Source organism: Gorilla gorilla, chromosome 7 (assembly GCF_029281585.2).
Source record: "Gorilla gorilla gorilla isolate KB3781 chromosome 7, NHGRI_mGorGor1-v2.1_pri, whole genome shotgun sequence".
Taxonomy (NCBI): Eukaryota; Metazoa; Chordata; class Mammalia; order Primates; family Hominidae; genus Gorilla; species Gorilla gorilla.
The window spans coordinates 39,364,156-39,384,636 of record NC_073231.2 but is presented as its reverse complement, the minus strand read 5'-3'; the positions used below and the strand labels follow the sequence as shown (position 1 = coordinate 39,384,636).

Below are 20,481 nucleotides of genomic sequence, written 5' to 3'. Positions count from 1 at the left end.
TTTGGGCTGGTTTGACTTGGAGGATATCCCTATCTTGTTACCCTGACATCTCTTCAGAAATTCACAGTCACAGAGAAGCTTTCGGTGGGGGAAGAGTTCAAGTATGAAATCCTAAGATTCGTAGGCACTAGTTCAAGACAGGCTTGTAAGATTATGGATGATAGAAAGGTAGGAGAATTCAAATCAAACCAAACATTTATTTAGTGCTTGCTGTGTGCAGGAAATTGTAGTGTATGCTGCGGGGAATATTTCAAAGTTAATGTGCCCTGAAGAGCAAACAAGGCAGCTCGGAAAGATGATTTCACTCCAGAACAACCACATTTACATCGGGACATACCGAGGGAGACATTGTGGAAACAGATGTGATGCCTGGGAGACAGCTGGCTTTGGAGTGCCGAGGTCCAGCCTTGAGATTTTAAGAATCATCTAGGATGGGAGCAAACATTCAAAATGGCGACCTCAAAAGTACAGTAAGGTCCTCGATAATTCTTCAAAAATGAAAAAAATCGTATTGCAGATTGTATTCACAGAGGTAGAAAGATGGACCCAAGGAGAAAAATTAAAAAAAAAATGATAAAGGCTGGACTGTTTGGCTCACCTTAACTAGGGTATCAGAATTCTCCAGTCCTCTTAATGAGCACTTGGTAAACGTCTACGTCCTAGAATCGGCAGTACACCCACCTCTGACAGAAGAGGAGAGTGCTCCATTCTACAGGTGACAGAGAACCTTCGAAACTGCTGAGCTCTGGAGCTTCCATTTCCCCAGACAGCCCAGGTGGGAAACCAGGATCTGTGTTCCAAAGACTCAGAACAAACATTTCTTAGCGCTGAGCCTCCACACACAGAATGGAGTTGTGATTAATACTCTGGGAAAGGAAAGTTCTGCCCGTGTGGTGAGAAGTGAAGCCAGGGTTTGAAACCAAGACGGCCAGGCCCTTACGCACATCTGCCTCTAGGTTGCTATCATTATATCACATGCAAGGAAGCAACCAGGCAAGATGAGACCCTTTGACAGGGAGCAGCAGGCATGGCCTCTGTGAGGGCTCAGCAGGCATTTGCTGATGTGGCGTGTGATCTGCGGGAGCCTCTGTCCTCTCCTCTATGCCCAAATACTCCCAGCAGTCTCTCAGGAGTTTGCCATACCCATGAGAGTGAAGGGTGGTTTTGCTCAAGACTGTGATAGGCAGCAAGCTCCTTAAACAACTGTAAACAGTCCTAAGAGTAGGAGGGATATTCACTCACTGTACAGGAACAGTTAGTTGGGTAGAAATAAGCGGGCCAGTCCCTGGAGAAATATGGAACAGGGTGAGTATTTATAATGGTGCAGATGGGGTGGAACAGAAGGAGAAAGCATAGAAAAATCTCAGAAAGGGAGGCTGGGTTGTGGTGGGTCTTAAAGAGGCAATCTGGGGGTTTGGGGTGTCCTGTAGTTACAGGGCACAGACAAAAATAAGACAGGAGCATGCCAAAGAAAACTCACTGCTTCGCCTTTTGGCCCCAAGGCCAGTCTTAAGTGACTAGGAAGGGGGCAGCCAGGTCAGATGGTGGTTAAAGTCATTTGCTCTGAGACATCCTGCTGGGGCTGCATCCCCTTCACACAACAAGCAGACGGATTTTCCTCTTGGCCTGGGGAATTATTTGCTCTCAGGTTGCACATCTTCATAGGAGTGCTTGGCAAGTGTGGGTAAATGCCATCAAAAATTTCCCAGCCTTGTTGTGAAGATGGACTCTTACCATGCACAGAGCACTTAGCACCTTGCCAGGTACCATGCTTAATATCTCATTTAATCCCCAAGACAACCCCATTAGCAGGTTCTATACTATAATCCCCCATTTCCTAATGTGAAAAGGAGGGCACAAAGAAGTCTAACAGCTTCCTCAAAGTCATGATGGAGCTGGGATTCAAACTCAGGTCCTTTTCTGCAAAGTTTTTGATGCTAACCTCTACACACTTTGGTCTGATCACCAGGAACATTATCTTTCCTGTTATGGTGGTGAGTTGACTGCTGGAATCCCAAAACCCTGGTAATGCATGAAAGGTACATAAATTAGCCATTCTTGACCTTTTCAAATACCAAATAAATTTTAACAAGCCTTTATATAAAACTGACTTTTATTACAATTAAAAAAGAACAAAGACAATTTGATAAGTGCCTTTAATTACAACATACCTGCTATTTACATGTAATCATACTTTTATATATAGCTTGAATAAGTTTTATTACATGTAAACTATAAGATATTACAAGTTAAACTCCAGTCTTTTCTGGATATTCAATTGAAATACTACCGGCAGAAACACACAGAAAACAAATACCCATTTCAGTTCCTCAGGTACCATTACTGGTTGAATGATCAAGATCTGGCCACAGAAGAGAAGTGGAAATATGCATCAAAACAAAACTTATTCTTAACATGACTAACAGTATTGTTATTTAAACCCTAAACATAATTAATAATTGGATCATTAAAAACACAACTTCAATTTATATAGCACCTTTCTTCCGAAGAGTTGAAAGCATTCGTGCTTATCTCTATTATTTCGTTTGTCCCCATAACATCTCTATGAGGTAGGCAATGGTTAGTATCATTATCCCCATTTTGTATATGGAGAAACTGAGGCACAGAGAAGTTAAATCATTTGCTCGAGGTCACATAGTAAAGTCAATGCTGGAACAGGGACCACAGCCCTGTGCTCTTGTCTCCAAAACCCATGTTTCCCTTTACACTAAATTGTCCCACTTGAGAATTTAATTCAATAACTCTACACTTTTCCAATAAATAAAAAAAATGTGCATTTTTTTCGCCCATAAAAATTTTTGAAAACTATGAGCAAGATACAAACATTCTGGGATGGATGGTAGACAGATGCTACACTCTTCTAGAAAGTGCTTATGGAAATGTTTATTTTAATATGAGGAGTTTCTTTTCCTAGTTAAAACAAAGTAGATGTCTTTACAAGAAATATATGTGAAAAAATGCTTCTAGTCACCTACCCAATTATAGCTCTAGTAGCCATATTATATTATCTACAAACCAGGTTTATTCCTGAGTTTAAAAAGAAGAAAATATCTAAATAATAAGTTAAATCTTTGAGATAATTTTTCTCATTTACACACATTTACTCAAGAGACTCAGAGTGGCAGATAGGGAATTGGGCCAATACATTTCTCAGAGAGACATGAGAACTGAGACACACAGGGGCAGCAAGTCCGAATTTTGCTCTAATCCCTGCTCCCTTCGCCGCACTAGAGTCAACTATACGGTTGATACTCGAAGCAAATAAAAAGATGACAATTTTTAAAAAGTGTCAAGGTCGCAAGCATACTAGAATGCTCACAAATGTTTGCTGATTTGAACGTAAGGTTCAGCTTTCCTGATGCTTTTCACATTGCTTCTCCTCAAGACGTAAGCATTGCTGCAGGCATGGCCATCTTCCAGGACATGGGTGGGTAGTGGCACATAGGAATTAAATCCTAGCATGGCTCCAGGAAAAACAAGACAAGTCCTATACTCAAAAAGTAAAGTTAAAAAAAGCAAGCATGCTTAAGTGATGGGTCGTGAACACCACATCAGGTTCATTTATGAGTCTTATATTAAAAATACATAGAAGCTTGTCAAAGGAATGCTCAAAATCCTCAACTCATAGACTCAGGCTTTTGGTCCCAGCCTCTTCTTCCAGAGAAGGGCACTGCTGTCTTTCAGGGAAGCCTTCACTACCTAAATGAGGAGCTAAAGATTAAAAAAAAATTCTCTTTAAGCTTAAGAAAAGGAAATAGTTTGCTTTAAACTCATGGTTTCCAACTTGTTGAGTTAAAAACAAACCAAACCAAACCAGGACATGACAACAAGATAGTTCTGAACTGTAGGCTCTAGGGAGCAACTGGTCCTTCTTTTAGCTTTAACTGTGTCCTATTTAGAGTGCCTAACAGGTATACTAGGGGAACTTTAAAAAACTAAATGTATAAAGAGAATGAGCAGAGATATCTGTTCTGCTAATTTTGAAAAAAAGTTACACTCTAAAATATCCATTCAAAGAATTAACTGTGATGACTTACAGCAAAGTTTTACAAAACCAAATGAAACACCCTGGCTCCTGAAGTATGTAGAAAATGAGAACTTCAGCAGCTGCACCTCCAATTCACCTATCCTAGGACCTAGAAGGTGCTTTGTTTCTCACTCCAAAGTCAGGCAGTTTGCTATAAATGGCCAAGTTATTCTCCTTATCTGGTAGCTCTACCTTTGCATGCTGAAGCACTCACAGTTTTCTTAGGTCCTGGGGGATCAGAGCAAACTGGCTGTAACTTGACATCATCCTTAGGCACTGTTTCCTGGGGGAGAGGGTGCAATGGTTTCATGGTGAAAACATTTTACACTCAATTTACTTTAAAAAGGTGTTTTTTTTTTTTTTTTTTTTTTTTTGGAGATGGAGTCTTGGTCTGTCGCCCAGGCTGGAGTGCAGTGTTGCAATCTCAGCTCACTGCAACCTCTGCCTCCCAGGTTCAAGTGATTCTCCTGCCTCAGCCTCCTGAGTAGTTGGGACTACAGGCACATGCCACCATGCCTGGCTAATTTTTTTTGCATTTTTAGTAGAGACAGGGTTTCATCATGTTGGCCAGGCAGGTCTCAAACTCCTGACCTCAAGTGATCCACCTGTCTCAGCCTCCCAAAGTGCTGGGATTACAGGCATGAGCCACTGCACCCGGCCTAAAAATGATTACTTCTTATAAAAAGGATTTCTTCCCCTTCACAACACTCAGCTTCCTTTTTTTTTCCTGGTAACTATGGGTCTGGTGTTGTCATAAGGATCTACCTTCCACATGCTGGACAGTGGGGGTTGCCGCTTGAGGAGACCCAGGCCAGATACAGAGCACTGTGGGGAACACTAAGCTTACTTGGTTAGAGCATGGCGCTAACATTTCTGCCTCTGTGAGTTTGATTCCACCACATAATTTTTTAAAAGTGCTTTTCCATGGCCCCTTAATGTCAACCATTCTTATGAAAGATGTGAGCAACAGTGTACATGTTTTGGCAAAAGTCGTGACAAATAGCACCAGCATCTGCCGCCCTAGGTGGACCTGTGGCCTCATCTTGGCAGCCTGTGAGTTGGGCAGAGCTGTGACGAGGCATGGTTCTGTGCCGGCTGGCAGGGTCTGTGATATGGCAGCACTGTGATCCATACTGGAAAGACATAATGGCATGTCCTGTGAATAGTAGATACAGAAGGCTGAGTGGGGAAGAGACCCAGGGGTATTGCTACACAAAGCGATAGGCCAGCTAAGTACCAGGAGACAAACTGAGGTGGGAGGAAATAGTGACTTCATGGCCTCATTCTTTAGACGTACTCCTTAAAAGGACTAGATCCGGGGAGGGAAAAGTAATCACAAAATGTTCAAGCTAATAAGAGATATTTTTGGTCTTAAAACTAAGGTTTAAAAATTCCCAGTACTGAAAACAACTGTCTCACTCTTTTGTGAATTGGACAATTTGACCATTATGAAGATCTTTTGAAACAATCAATGAAAATGCTACTAAGTGTCATGAATTATTTTTTAATATTTTTGAGTAAGGGGAGTACTTTAATACTGATTGGGCCCATGTAATAGACAATATGTCACTTTTGGTGTAACTATTTTTATGAGGAAAAAACATTAACAATGAAATGCCAATTCCTATTTATAACAGACCTTTTTTGTTTAGATATATTTCAAGTTTCCCCAGAAAATATGAGGCATGTTAATACAACACAATTATTTAAAAGGTAACAACATTAAAACATTTTACTGCTGCCAATGTAACATACAGACATCTGAGAAATGACAACTATCAACCTTTGTAATACATGATTACACAAGGTGATATGAGACAACCCAAGGATAGCACATTTTAAAAAATACCCACAGTATATAACTGGCAAGCCAAAAAAACTTCCTGTATTAACAGAAATGATTACTGAATTGAATGCTTTTGAAAAAATGTCTTTTAAGCAAAAATTGTATTTCTCTTTTCATGTTACATTAAGAATTTGGAATATTATTTTTCAGTTAAGTCAAAGAAGAACTTGAAAAAAATAATGACATACTTCACAAATAGTAGAGACTAGATGTAAACACAGACCTAAAAATGAGCAGTAGGATAAAAAAAACCATGAATGTTTGTTCTCTTCTGGACCATGATTTTAAATTTTAATTTGGTAATTCCAGATAAAGATTCTAATTTATCATGGTTTCTGGACTGATCTCTTTAAATTAAACACTTTCAGTCTAAGTGTGTTCAACTGGCTTAAAGCCACTGTCAGGAAAAATGTTATTTAGGAAAATATACAACACAGGGCAAGAAAATACTACTGCAGAATAAGGAATTTAGATTTCACTGCAAATAAAGCCATATTTGATATTAAAGACACATGTTCCTATTTTCACATCAGTCATTTATTAACACCAAACATTATACTTTAACTTTTCCCCATTACACAGTACAATAAGCCTGTCAAGATTTCCAGGAAGTAATCATCAGTACCTACTGTGCTTCTAGCAGCCAAAGCTAAGCTGGCTGGGTACCAGAAACCAACACCTTCAGGAGAATGGCATCACAGGATTGCATGGACTCATATTAACTATTACAAGGGGCACTGGAAAAAAAGGTCATTTGCTCACTTACAAAATCCTAATTGAACTAAAACTCTGTAATTATAGCCGTGGTATCAGACCAGTTTTTTTGCACATCCTATCACATCGCTGCCTGCTGATGTTTTACACTGCCTATAAAGTCTCATAATTTTAAAAGGGAATGAAACAGAATGCCACAGGTGACCGACCTCTGCTCCTGCTACTTGGGAGTCACGTTGTCTTGGCTTTGTCCTGGCTCAAGGTTACTAGTCTCTTGCTGCTTTAGGCCAAATCTCTTACCTCTTTACATTTCCTCCTCTCAGGCCGAGTCAAAAGTAAGTCACATGTATAACAAAACTGTTTTAAAATACCACTGTTTTTCAGCCAAGAGAATTACGGATGCAATTTAAAGTCTAAATGTATTAATTGGAAAAATTAAATTAGAGCAACTCAAGGTTTTCCTGTAATTACCAAATGAAACTGATTGAAAAACTGTTCCTTCGAATTCTGCTTTTCCAACAAAAGTTCATCGCACTAGCAGGATAAACATTCAAAATACATAATAGAACATATCCTAATTAAGCACCAGAGTTGTGTCAGAGCCAAGTATATACACACACACGTATATGTGTGTGTGTGTGTGTGTGTGTGTAGTTTATTACTGGTTAAGTAAATGCTCTAATTAGCAAAAATCATGAGAAATATATACAGTGATATAATGCAGTTAAATTTTAGTTCTCTGTGTTAACTACTTACTGTTAATTTAGTACTCAATTAGAATTAACTCTGGGATTTTGAGGGCAAATAAATCAGTAATTAGCTTTTATCCCAGAAAGAATAGTGGTAGCTTCAAAAGCTTCAACAGACCTAATGATGTAATTTATTCAGGACAGAGAAAAAAAAATGTAGCCAACATTCTTGCAAGAATTACTTTCTTATGGAATTTAAGATTTCCTCAAATATTTTCTTTTCTATATAGCATTTTGTTCTTGTGTAGTTGTCTGCCTAGGATACAGACAGGATATTGAGACTATTTCAGAAAGTAGACACACTAAAAACATTTGACAAATTAAAAAAATTTTGCATAAAACAGGTTACCCTTTCCTGCTGACTATACTTAAGAAATACCAAAAGTAGCATACAAAATGCTTCTAAACTTTCAAAATATCTGAATAAAAACAAAGATCCTACTTTTAACTGAGATAGATTTATAATTCTTACAAGATAAAAAAATTTCCTAAAATTTATTTTTAAATTTCACATAACTTGCTATAATTCGCTGTAAAAAATGGATGTCAAAATAGAATTTTAAATATACAAATTGTTTTTGATAACTACCTTTCATACATTTTATTTAAACTGTAGCATTAGCTCAAGATGAAACTTTTTAAAAGAAACCATAGGCTTTTGTCCAACTCAAAGATTCAAGCCCAGATTCTGAACAAAGTAAATGTGATGAAATTTATGAAAAACTATACTGTACAGTCAAAACACTGATGGTGCCTCAGTAAATATACTTCAGTAAAATATCCAGTGCTCCAAATAGCTGAGCCATCTTTCTAAGGTTCACTCTGCTTCTCTCCCCCAGCCCTCATGGCCTGTGCTACCATCTATTCTTTTAGCGTTTATGCTGGAGGGCCTTATAGTTCCTTTAAAAATACACTGAAAATACTTTATATCACAGCTTATTCTAACCACTGGTCCTCAAATTAAAAGGTATATTTCGTGCATATTTCATAGCCACATTGCAGAACTAATATTTGAAAACTCTTGGGGGAAATTTTCGTAACAAAATTGCAAAATGACATGATTATTTATGAGCTTTCTATAAAAAGGTTTTTTTTTTTTTTTTACTTTAGAGATCATACCTACTTTCCTGCCTTTTTGATAAGTAAGGCATGAAATGAAACAAAAGTTTTGAGCTGTAAGATGCCTATAGAGGATGTCACTACAGCATGCACAATGCTAGGTGTGTAAGATGACATGGCTGTTACCATGTACTAAAGAACCCCATCATGTGAGAGATCGCTCAGTCATTAACACAAAGCAGTGAAAATCACCAGGCAAAGCAGTGCTTATGAGAGACTAGAATTCAGAGAAATGCAAGGTACAAACTTCTCTCTAATCCAAGGGTATTCTGCTGTGATCTTCTAATCAGTGATGATTGTGCTTATGCACATGACATCTTCATGGGAGAGACCAGGCTGATTGCAAAATAATGACAACCAACCAGTTTACCTCAACATAGCTCACTTTGCAATGTCAGACATGCAGTGTAGAGCAGTCACAAAGTCAAGCCATGAATACAGGGATGGAAAAACATTCCAGTGAGCTGGTCTCTACAATTTTTAAGACACGTCATCCTCCCAACTATATTCTTTGTCATAAAGAGGAAAAACAGCAAGATTATTAAATCCAAAAAGTCACAGATGTCACAAGGGGATGAAATAATTTCCTCATTTTTTTTCTTTATCAGTGTAGGAAAAGCTGTCTTTCCATAGCCCACACTCATAATAGCACTTCAACTAGGCTCCTTTGAAAATGAAAAGTGAACAAGTTTCCTAATGCTGGCCTTATAAGATCTAAAGAGATGATTACATTCAAACCAGGCTGAGCTCTTACTCTGAGCTATTTCAGCCACTGATGTTTGTAAAATATAGGAAGAAGATTCCAATAGGCAATTTGCATTGGCAAGCACTGGACTACAGAATTCATCACTGTTTTCTGAAAAAATATAATTAAACCTTAATGGAATTATGACACTTTTATGAGGTTTATAATTCACAGCCACCTCTCATCATATTTTGTTCTTCTTTCCATTTTTACCATTTCAAATACTGCAATATTGCCCACCATAAACCACTGAAAATGATTATTTATGTATATTCCATTTATTTCTCTAGGGGGTCTAGGTAATTTGAATCAGGAGCTCCAAGTACCATTTAAAAAGGTGAGTCTTTAAAAACCATCAGTGTTTTAAACACTTGATTAGAAAAAAGATAACAGCTCCTTGTAGCGATCTAGCTTGTGTGCTTTATGGTACTTTTCAAAAGGAGAGTATAAATCATTGTACATAAAATCAAAATAGCTAATATACATTTTTTTCTGGCACTTTTGAGAAATTAGGCATTGAACATAAAACATCTTATAAACTTACATAACAAAAATAAATGTTTACATTTTAATCTTAGATTACCTTAGGGTAGCAGTTAACTTATGAGATGCCACACTGTTGGTGTGGGCAGCGGAGACCATGGGAAATACACATTCATGTCCACAGCCCTTCAGAGATGGATGCATGGCTGCCGTCCAGATATGTGGTCTGTGTCCCAACATAAAGATTAAGGCTCTCTGTTTTGAAGGAATGAGTTCTGGGCTTAAACAAGTCTAGAAGTACCACAATACTCATGGAAAATACTGAAAAGGTTCGGACGAGTTTTCAAACACTGGGGGAAACACGTTTTTGACTAGAAAAATAAAATAAAGCATCTAAAACTGACTTCAAGTACTTTGGGGAGAGGCTGCTGATATAGAATGCCAAAATAAGAAGCAACAAAGACAGAAGAGACTCCAGGGACGTCCCTCCCCATCCCTTCACCCGCAGGGTCCAGATCTCCAGGTGCTGATGCGCGGCTCTTTGGGGAGGACTGGCGAGCTGGGCAGAAAGCAGCAGCCATGGTTTGTCGCCATCCTAAAACACCTACATTGAGGGCAAAGGCCAAGCTTTGTGTGAAAATTTCCTTGGAATGAACCACAGGAATCTGGACATTTCAAGGGGAAAAAAGCCTTAAAGTCAATAGCAGACAGAGAAAAGGAAAGAGAGGAAGAAAAACCTGCTCTTCTGAATGGCAGTACTTTAGGCCGGGGGCATTGCGGTCCTTGGTGAGTGCAGTTTTTCCATACAGCTTGGCTTTCCTCACTAATGAGATGAGACCACTGACAGCTGGGATCTTTTGTGGGCGGTGAGGGTGCAGCAGGGAGATGTGCTTGGGTGTGCCTGTCCATCTGGCAGGCAGGGGCACACTCAGGTGCAGCCTAGTCCGTACCTCTCTGTCTCAGAAACTGAACAACTGGGAGAACAGTCGACAGGGCCTCTCCAACCATCTTCAGGTGAATAAAGCAGCATATGAAGTATAGGTTTGTGTCACTTCTTCTCTTCCACAGAAGAAACGTCCCCAGACACTGATCACAGGCTATCCAGGGTTGTCTTCTGGGTTGCTAGAGCCTGGTAATATCTCTGCCTTGCTGCAAGTCACTAATGCTCTCGTAGTCGTTCTCCTTTGGGACGAGACTGTGGTGGCCATTGGTCCCCAGGGTGGCCTTTTCTTCCTCTCTGTTGAGAGTCTGTATCGCTTCATAATCAGGCTCTGGCTCCTCGCCGGGCCTCCCTGCTGGTGGAAGTGTGCTGTTTGGAGTTTTTTCGAAGTCTTTAACAGTAGCATAGAGATCATTACAGGAGGAGGGTGACCTCTGTGGGTCCCCTTGAATGGAGGTATAGGTGGACTCCGGAACTGTAAGCGACTGCCCCGATTTATTCACTAACTGTCCAGGTTTATTTACTGATGAGTACATAGCTGAGATCTAGGAGACAAAGGGAGAGTTGAATAAACTTCCAGCTGTGACTTCCCCCTCCCTCTTTTTAGTGACAAGCTACATACTGGGCACTCCTGGGCTTCTGTGTGTATACTCCTTAAAGATCTGTTCTTTCTTATCTGTACTAATTATGGAGCACATTACTAGAGAATAATTACACACATTATCTTCAACTATGTTAACTAGATCAGTCATATTCCCTTAATTCCATGAAAACCCAGTTCTCTTGGGTCTGCCGAGGAATTTGAGGAGAGGTGGAGTGGGAAGCTCCTGAAGCCCCCGGGGACCTGACCACAGCATGTGTTTTATTTCTTTATCAGAATGATATTTTGCCTGAAAAGGGGCTCCACTGCTTTACAAAAAAGGACAGAAAACACATAGTAGACCAGTGATTCTCAAAATGTGGGCTGTAAACCAGCAGCAGCAGGATCTGGGAATTTGTCAGAAAGGCAAGTTCTCAGGCCTCATCCCAGAACCACCAAATCAGAACCTCGGGGCTGGGGCCCAGCAACCGGTGCTGATTCTGATGGCCAGAAAAGTATAAGAACTCTGAATTAGACTACTCCATGCTTCCTGCATCACAGTGGTCTCCAACCCAACACCCGTTGCTGGATTCTCGTTGGTGGTACACATATATCTGAAAGGGTATTCCTGTCCATTATTTCTTGACTTAGTTGCGTATTACCGGTTAAACAGACATTGACAGTCCAGGTCTAGTTTTCTTCAGTGGGAAAACTCATTCTCGCTTGCAACCAGCCAAGTCAGAAATGACAACTTACAGGATCCTATTAAGAGCCAGTGGCTTTCCAAGCACACCCTCACAGTCTCACTAATAAATCCTGTATCACCTCCGATACCAACAGGGATTTCATTCATTGTGAAGATTAAATATACTAATTAGGAGACTTTTGGGGAGTATTATTTTATTGTGAAAAATCACGGTTGGAAGTAAGTAAAAATACCCTTCATTACCTGTGTTTATTTTTATCACAGTGATTTGATTCATTCAAATACCCGGGAAATACATGAACATGCTTCCTCACAGATGCCTGGCTTCCCAAGGGCTGAGGGACATTTTCCTGCTTTCACTTTTCTCACATACTGCAGGTGAAGTTTCCAGCTGGCCTCAAAAGCTTCTTAAGACAGGCCTGCCACATGCTAACTGGTCATTTGCATGAGAACTTTTCATTACAGGCTGGTGGCTGGCTCAGTTTGGTGAGGCCTTGACAATCCAAGGGTTTACAGTTCAGATAAACAGTCTTTGGAAAACTCTTACTATGTTGATCTGACTATCCTAATGAATATGAAATGATTTAACATTCTCACCTTAGCGGTTTTAATGAAAAAACTGCTGTCAGAATAGAAGAATTATAATTTCTTTGCATTTAATAAAAAAATTCACTGCTGTTTATAATGAAGTGCAAACACAGAATATATTATCTAAACGGTGGTCCAAGCCAAAAATTATATGTGGACAGATTATAAAAGGGTAAACAATGGATGACAATGGTGAGGGGAGACGGCATACCAGTGTATTCATCACCTGGTAACATCAAGGAGGACAAATGTACCTTGACCTAGATTGTAACAATGAGAGTCAGCCCCTCACCACCATTAGCTTCTCTCCTCGGCTTTCTTCCCCCTGGTCTTTGTAATTAATGCCCCCCACTCTTTGTAAGAGTACTTGGTCTTCTTGGCCTTTGTCCTCATTCATTAACTTGCAATTTAATATTGACTCTGGGAATGAACCTAGTGTGCAGAGGGTCTCACTGTACATTTCAACTTTTATAAAAGCTTCTTGAGTCTTCTCATATTCCTTTTGACTGTTTTCTATGACCATTATGACTATTATTTTTATTTTGTATACAGGTTTCTCTTCCAGCCCCCTTGCTATTTAGCTTCTCAATTTTTCTCTTTAAAACTTTCATCATTATTCCTCAGTCTGTAAATTGTTGCTATATTCTCATAAGTTACTCTCTTCCTTTTCCCCATTTCTCTTGTTTTTCTAATCAATCCTTTCCATAACATTCTGTTAAACTGGGATAATAGAACTTAAAGCTCAGATCTCAGCTTCAGTCTGGACTGTTTAACATTAAATTACATAAATACAAAAAAAACTTTTATATTTATTTTTCCTCTTTGTCCTAAAATGAATGTCTGTGAGTCATAGTTATGTCATGTTAAAAATTCATCAGTATAACTAGGTCCTGTTTCAAAAAATACAAACAAATGTAAGATAAGGAGCAATTTAAAATTTTACATAGTCTTTAATTCCCAGAACTCCTATATATTTTACCTTCTTGTCCCAGATGGGATCACTTTGGCTGCAGAGTAGAAAACAGAGTGGAGGGAGGCCAAGGAGCTGCCAGGGATCAGCAGGAGGGGACTGCTCTGGCCTAGGGAGGGGCGGCCGCAGTGGGCTTGAGGGAGGTGGGTACACAAAGAAAACAGTTTGGAGGTGCAACTGATGGGTCTTGGCAATTGACTGTGTTGGAGGACAGTGAGGAAAAGGAAGTATCGAGATGACCCCTAGGTTTTGGTCTGTGCAACCAGATAGACAGATGGCAGGTCCATTCTGGAGGTAGAAACATGGACGAGGGTGGGCAATATCACCTAGGGAAAGCATTTTTGCTCTTTGAACATTCAACGTGGGTGTCTATGTCCATATTCTAATGCTTTACTCAGAGTCCTATAGGAAGTGATGTACCTGCATATGTACTTTGCTCTTGTACATGTACACAATTTACTCTGCTAGGAATTCCAGATAGAAGCTATATACAGCTAGATCAATTAAGGTGTTTAGCTCTCTGGGCATAGCTCAACATTTATATATATACATATGAAATATGTATTTATACACATATTTCATATTATATATATATAATACTGGCTTTAACAATTTTAATGCTTCATTGAAAATCTAACTCGTGAATTTTGCACCCTGGTGCTTGGGAATATGCGATCTGCTCCTGTTGGCTGCTATGTCTGACCCTAGCTCCAGCCTGGAACTGTACTTACTGAAGTTAATCTGCTCTCAGCATCCAAATTTCCACACAGAGACTTCCTCTTTCTGTCTCCCAGGCTGGAGCAAATTCCCTACACTCACCTGTTCTAATTTCCTGAGTTTTCCAACCCATGATTCATTTCCTTCTGATGTGGTCTTCCTGACTGCTGACTGCTCCCATGCTGGAATTTTTCTCTTCTCACTCTTCTCCCCTGCCCTCTCTATTTTTCCTGACCCTGCTTTCCTGCTCAGTTTCTTTTCCTGAGCTGACTACTTGTCCTGCCATCCTTGTCTGGCCTGCCCGTCAGTCTCTCCAAGCCATTATAAAACCAACATCCCAAGTCTTCATCTCCAAACATAGGCATAGGAGAATATTTCAGCTCTTTCAAAGGGTAACATTACAGTGCATTTATTCAAGGGGAGAAGGTCTATTCTTTACTACAGTTTTCTCTTTTTAAAAAGAAACAAAACTTACCTCTTCTTCTGTGAGAGTGGGGTCTTCTTCCCGAGACTTGTATGACAATGAGCTAAATCTCTGTCAGAACAAACACAAGCCAAGGAAAGTAATTTGATGTTAACAATCTAACCTTTCTTTTGCACATGTTTCCTCATAATCTGTCTAGCAACGTTTTCAAATGATTTTTATGGAACCACGAAGAAATTATGGGAAGAGAAACACTTATGCAATCTATTACCACATGTATGATGTTCGGGGATATCTAGTAGTATTATCCTTAGAGAAATTTCCTCTAATTTTGTATTTGCATCTGTAGCTACAAAGAAGCCAAAATAATTATTTAGACTACTGTTTCAATTCCTAATTGTCACTGAAGGATTGATCATCCATGGAGGATTAATATTTAAAAACATGGTGTTTCTTTATCAAATGCCTGAATTTTATACTTCTACAGTTTCCTGGCGTCATCAGAAAGATCCTTAAGTCATTTGGAAACTTCAAAGCTAATGGAGAAACTGACTCACATTTTGTGTCTTGCCCCCTGCCTGATTTCTCAAGGATTTTGGCTCTTGGTTTACTGATTCTCTAACACATCCCTTGTCTTAATTTTTGGTGACCTCAACAAACGTGTACCCTTCTAAATCCCGCCCTTCAGTTCCTTGACTTCCCCTGCCCCCACTGATTTTGTGCTCTATCTGTGTCCCCTCTCCATGTCCACCCCCAGCCTCAGCACCCTCATGGCTGCATCCCAGGCCTTTCTAAACCACAGCCTCTCCACCAGCCCAAGTCCTTGCAACCCCTTTCAGACCAGCGTCTTTGTCAAAGCTCACTCCTTCTGTAACCCAGTTCCAATGCTCCTTCAACACCATTGGGACCCATTCATGCTTTCAAAGTCTGCCCTTCTCCTTGGTGTCCTGTACTGCTTTACTAAGCTTAAGCTCCATAGTCAACTGCCAATCATACGTGAACTCAACCCTCTAGTGAGCCCTTAAAGCCGCTCCGTATCATCTGATGCTTCCCCAATATACCCAGTCTCTGCTCAACTCACAGTCTACTTTTCATCTTCTCCTCTTCTCCCCAGACTTCCAACACCTCCTCACCTATCTTCACTCTGAGCAGATGATCTTGCTTCCTAGTTGGCTAAGAAAACTGAAGGAATCAGAAGAAATTTGTATCAACTCTTACCCCCACCCTCAGCCTCTGCATTAATCTATTTTCTTTCCTCCCTGTCAAATGGATTTTCCATGTTCCTCCTTCAGGCGATCCCCTCCTTCCTACACACTAGACCCTGTCTCCACATACCTATGTGTGAATACTGAGCCAGGAATTCTCCCAGTGTGGGATCATTCCCAGCCACATGCAAACATGCTGTTGTTTCTCTCATTCTAAAACCAAAACAAACCCAGTCCTACTCCGAAATTCTACCTACTCATTATCTCACTTCCTTTTTTTTTGACAGCATCTCACTCTGTCATTCAGGCTGGGATGCAGTGGCGTGATCTTGGCTTACTGCAGCCTTGACCTCCCAGGCTCAAGCCATTGTCCCACCTCAGCCTCCCAAGTAGCTGGGACTACAGGTGCATACCACCATGCCCAGTTAATTTTTGTATTTTTTGTAGAGACAGGGTGCTGCTACATTGCCCAGGTTGGTCTCAAACACCTGGTTTCAAGTGATCCACCCACCTCGGCCTCCCAAAGTGTTATGATTACAGGCATGAGTCACTGTGCCCAGCCTGTCTCACTTCTTCATAGCAAAACCTTTTAAAGAGTGGTCTAAAAAGTCAACCGAACAATTTTTCTCTTCCTATTCTCTTTCTAATCCATTTCAGTCTTGTTTCTGCCTCTACCATTCCACAGAGACTGCTCTTGTCAAGGGCACCAATGAGACTCGCCTTCCCTGACCTACCCGCTGCACTCGGCAGAGCAGCCCGCCACTCCTTCCTTCCTGGACACGTTCTTCACTGGCTTCCAGGACTCCACAACTTTCCTGTTTTTGTTTCCTACTTTGGTCTCTTCTGCTGGTTCCTTTTCCAGATCTCTCTTCTTGGAGCTCTTCCAGGCTCTATTTACACTCACCTATCCTGTGACCTCACCCAATCTCATGACTTTTAAAACCACATTCTGTGGATGACTCCCACATCAGCAAATCCAGCCCTGGCCTTTCCTCTTTACCCGGCTCATCAATCCAGCTACCATCTGATAAGCTCTACTTGGAAGTCCAATCAGTATCTCAAGTTAAACATACCCAACACTGAATGCTGGTTCTCCCCCCAAAACCTGCTCTGCCTGTATCCTCTTCATTTCAGTTAATGGCGATTCCATCTTTCCCACATGTTGGGCCCAGCCTCGTACTCATCACTGCCTCTTCTTTATCTCACTACGCGTAAGATCCATCCGCAGATCTCTTGGCTCTGGCTTAGCTTTTCTCATCACCTCTGCTGCCTCTTCCCTGATCCAGGCCACCGCCATTTCTAATCTGGTTTATTAGAGTCACCACCCAATTGTTCTCCTCACTTCTACCCTTTATTTCAAAACTGGAGTCAGAGGGATCCTTTGAAAACATAGGCTGGGTTGTGCCATTCTGCTGCTCGGGACTCTAGTGACATTATTAGTGTTCAGACTATAAGGCAAGGTCATCCAGGATCGAGCTCTGGTTCTCTTTCTCCTCACTGCTGCCCTTGCTCTTCCCTCTCCACCCACAGCAGTCCCCTCCTCTTCCCTTAAAAAGCCAGTTGCAAGCTCTAGCCTCAGGGGCCTCACACGGGGCATCCCCTCTGCTTCACGTGCTCTTTCCACAAAAGCACAAACCTCACCCCCTTGGCTCCTTTAACTCAAACGTCACCTTCATAGATGGGCAGACCCTGACCACTCTATCCAAAACTGTACTCCCCACCTGTTTTCTCAGTCCCCCTTATTCGGTTCTATTTTTTTCTCTTATAAACTTTAAACTTTATGTCTGTCTCTTCCCACTAAGATGTAAGTTCCACAGGGCAGGGATTTTGTTCATGTACATGTTTTGTTTCCAGCACTAGAAGACTGGGTGGCACACAGCAAGTGCTCATTAAGATCTTTTGTTAAATAAATGAATGAATATTAAATACTTCAAACCCTCAACTCACTTAAAATTAGGGTTGTTTATATAAAGATGATGGATTACTCATTTTTACTATATTGTGGAAGGATAATTTTATTTCCAGATGAGTATTTCCAGTTTTTAACGTGAAATCTGGAGAACTGTTTACCAGCAATGGTTAGACAACTCAGCGTCTTATCTTTCTAATGCTTGTAAGTAAAAAGCTTTATCTGGTTTAGGCAGCATGAACTTTACATCAGGTTTATGGTCTTTGGTTCTATGAAGGGCAAAAAATTGGACTGCATTTTTGCATTTTATGAACATGTTCATAAACCCTTTTATTGGTGCTCTCAACAGCTGATTTCATGGATAATATGAAAAGTTGAAATGCATTCAGAGAACAGCACAAATAATGATTTTCTTGGTCTAATTTATACAAACAGAGTGAGGGTTCGCCTCTGGCCATCAACTACGGAAGGTTTTTAAGGCTACTAGTGACTGGCTAACCTGCTACTTGTCCTTCCTACTAAAACTGAATAGAAGAGAGAACCTTCCTCTTTTTCTGTGTAGAAAACAGAGATTAATTATTAGTTGCCTGAAGTAGATGGGCCTAGTTAAATCCCAAAGAGATTTTAACAACCAGGGATGTGAACTTCATCGTGGCTCAGATATCAAGTTATCAGACACATGCAGAAGGTGTGGATGCATTTTACAGCTTTGTTGAATATCTAAATTTAGGAAGTATAGGCTATAGTTTAGAAATGGTCACAAAATAAGATCTCCTATTGATTTATATGAAGGTTTGTACAATCAGATATAACCAGGGGCACCTGTGAGTTGGTTCCCATGGTGCCTGTTGCTATGCATGCTGATTTTTGGGGATCCTGGAAGGGGAAAGGTCACCATGCTGCTGAGGCAGCCAACAAGCAGAATGGGTAAAATGTGTGGGCAAAGTGTCCAGTTTCTGTATTTAATTTGTGGACTTCAAAATGAAGCAAAGAAGATTTGGCCCTAATTAGATATGATGGAAAAAATGTGAAAATATCCAAGTAAGGTGCTGAGAGAAATATTTGATAAATACAAGTTTTTGGTATTTTATTACTTGGAGGGGGAAAAAGCCAAACACAGCTTACATGAAAACAGCTCTCATCATTCAACAAACTGGAAAGTGTTTGCAGATATTTCCCAGAACAACTCCAGGGCCAGCTAGATTCCTAACCAGAACAGGAACCCACAAAGGCAAAACAAAAACGCCAGTGCCCACCTTGTTAGTTTCACTGGTCGTGTCTGTGGCACTCTCTTCCACCTCTCCCCCTTCCTTCTCCTGAAGGTTTTCATTCTCGTCCAGAAGCTTAACAGGGACAGGTGGTGGGGCCTCCTCTTCTGGATCACATGAATTTCCAAGGATACTCTCTACATTAACACTTTGACGACATTTTTTGTTTCTGTCCACCGAGGCATATTCAGCAAACTCAGTTTTGCCTTCAGTCTGGGGCCCTGGGAGCTCTTTCGAGGCAGAAGTAGATTTTGCCTTGCCACTGTGGGCTTTCTCCAGGTGTGCAGCTGCAGCCACCTCCTTGATCTCTTTCACAGTTTCATACAAGCAGTCCTCCACCATGTTTTCTTGGGAGGAGCTGTCCTTGAGCACTTCATAGGGCCCTTCCACCCCCAGCCCCTGGTCCCCGTCCACACTTCTCGCTGTGAGCATGGTATCCACTGCGCTCTCGGGAGGGATTCTGGGCAGCTCCCGACTCTGATGACATTTTGGTTTCCCAGTGCTGTCCTGGGAATCCAGCAGATCCGAGGCTGATGTCTGGACTTCCTCGTAATGCTGCATGCAGGTCAGAGTACTGTCCTCTGAAAGAACTAAAGCAGCACACACATTAAAAGCGGAGAAAGGCAAGTCTTTCAATAATCATTACCGAGAATCAGGTAATATACAGTTAGGTTAAATCAAGATGTGTGCTTTTTATTTAAGTCTCAGGCACAAATTATAGTTGTTATGACCATCAGTTGGTATCCTACTTCAATCACAGTTTAAAATAAAGCTGTTCATTATATCTTTCCCAATACAAGATTTAATAAGTTATCTTGGCTCTAAGTATAGTTCACAATTACTTTCCTTAATGTCACTCCAATGAGAGACTCTTGTAGGCAGATTGTCCAATGTGACCAGAAGATGACCAGTTTGATGCAGCTGAACTATGGGAGGCTGGACACCAGAAAGGCAGCATGTGCAGTGACCACGGTCCCCAGCACCACTGACCCCTGCCTGTGTGGAGGGAATTATTGGTAGCCACCCCCTTTCACACAGGTGACTTTTGTTTGGCAGACATAATAGAAACTACAGGGCAAACATGCACCCTTCAGCCATTAGCACAAAGGGACTGGCACCTCATACCTTGCTTCCATCTCATCCCGCCACCAACATTCCTACCTCAAATTAGAAAAAACCAAATGTGAAATGCTTGGCCAGCCACAGATATGCTATTGTGTGAAGCTGTTCAGTCGTCCCTTTGTCAACTGTGTTGTGAGTGCCTGCCATGCACCAGGGATGGTGCAGGGTGCTGCAGACACATCATTCAATGAAACAGAAAGCCCTGCCCTTAGGATGCAGACACAAAGTAAGCAAGTTATTCCATTAGTGTCTCACTCTGGGGGAATTAGAAATAGTGTCTCCAAGGGGTATGTGAAAAAATGACAACAGATCCCCCAATCCTTCTGAACTTACCAACACCCCTGTGTG

At 40.9% G+C, this 20,481-nt stretch overlaps 1 protein-coding gene across 3 annotated transcripts in view; it reads right to left on the bottom strand.

Annotated features, from left to right (window-relative positions):
- Positions 1–4,380: 4,380 nt before the first annotated feature.
- The window catches only part of PAG1 (phosphoprotein membrane anchor with glycosphingolipid microdomains 1), a 142,194-nt gene continuing 126,093 nt past the window's right edge, over positions 4,381–20,481 (bottom strand). For 2 of the 3 annotated variants that reach the window (XM_063709199.1, XM_063709198.1), the window contains 3 exons: positions 19,000–19,601; positions 14,681–14,740; positions 4,381–11,189 (listed from right to left, as the gene is read on the bottom strand). In XM_063709199.1, the coding sequence (XP_063565269.1) occupies positions 10,827–11,189; positions 14,681–14,740; positions 19,000–19,601 (1,025 nt within the window). In that variant the 3' untranslated portion in view covers positions 4,381–10,826. The remainder of the gene's footprint in view (positions 11,190–14,680; positions 14,741–18,999; positions 19,602–20,481) is intronic. The other variant, XR_010134959.1, reaches the window with a different exon arrangement.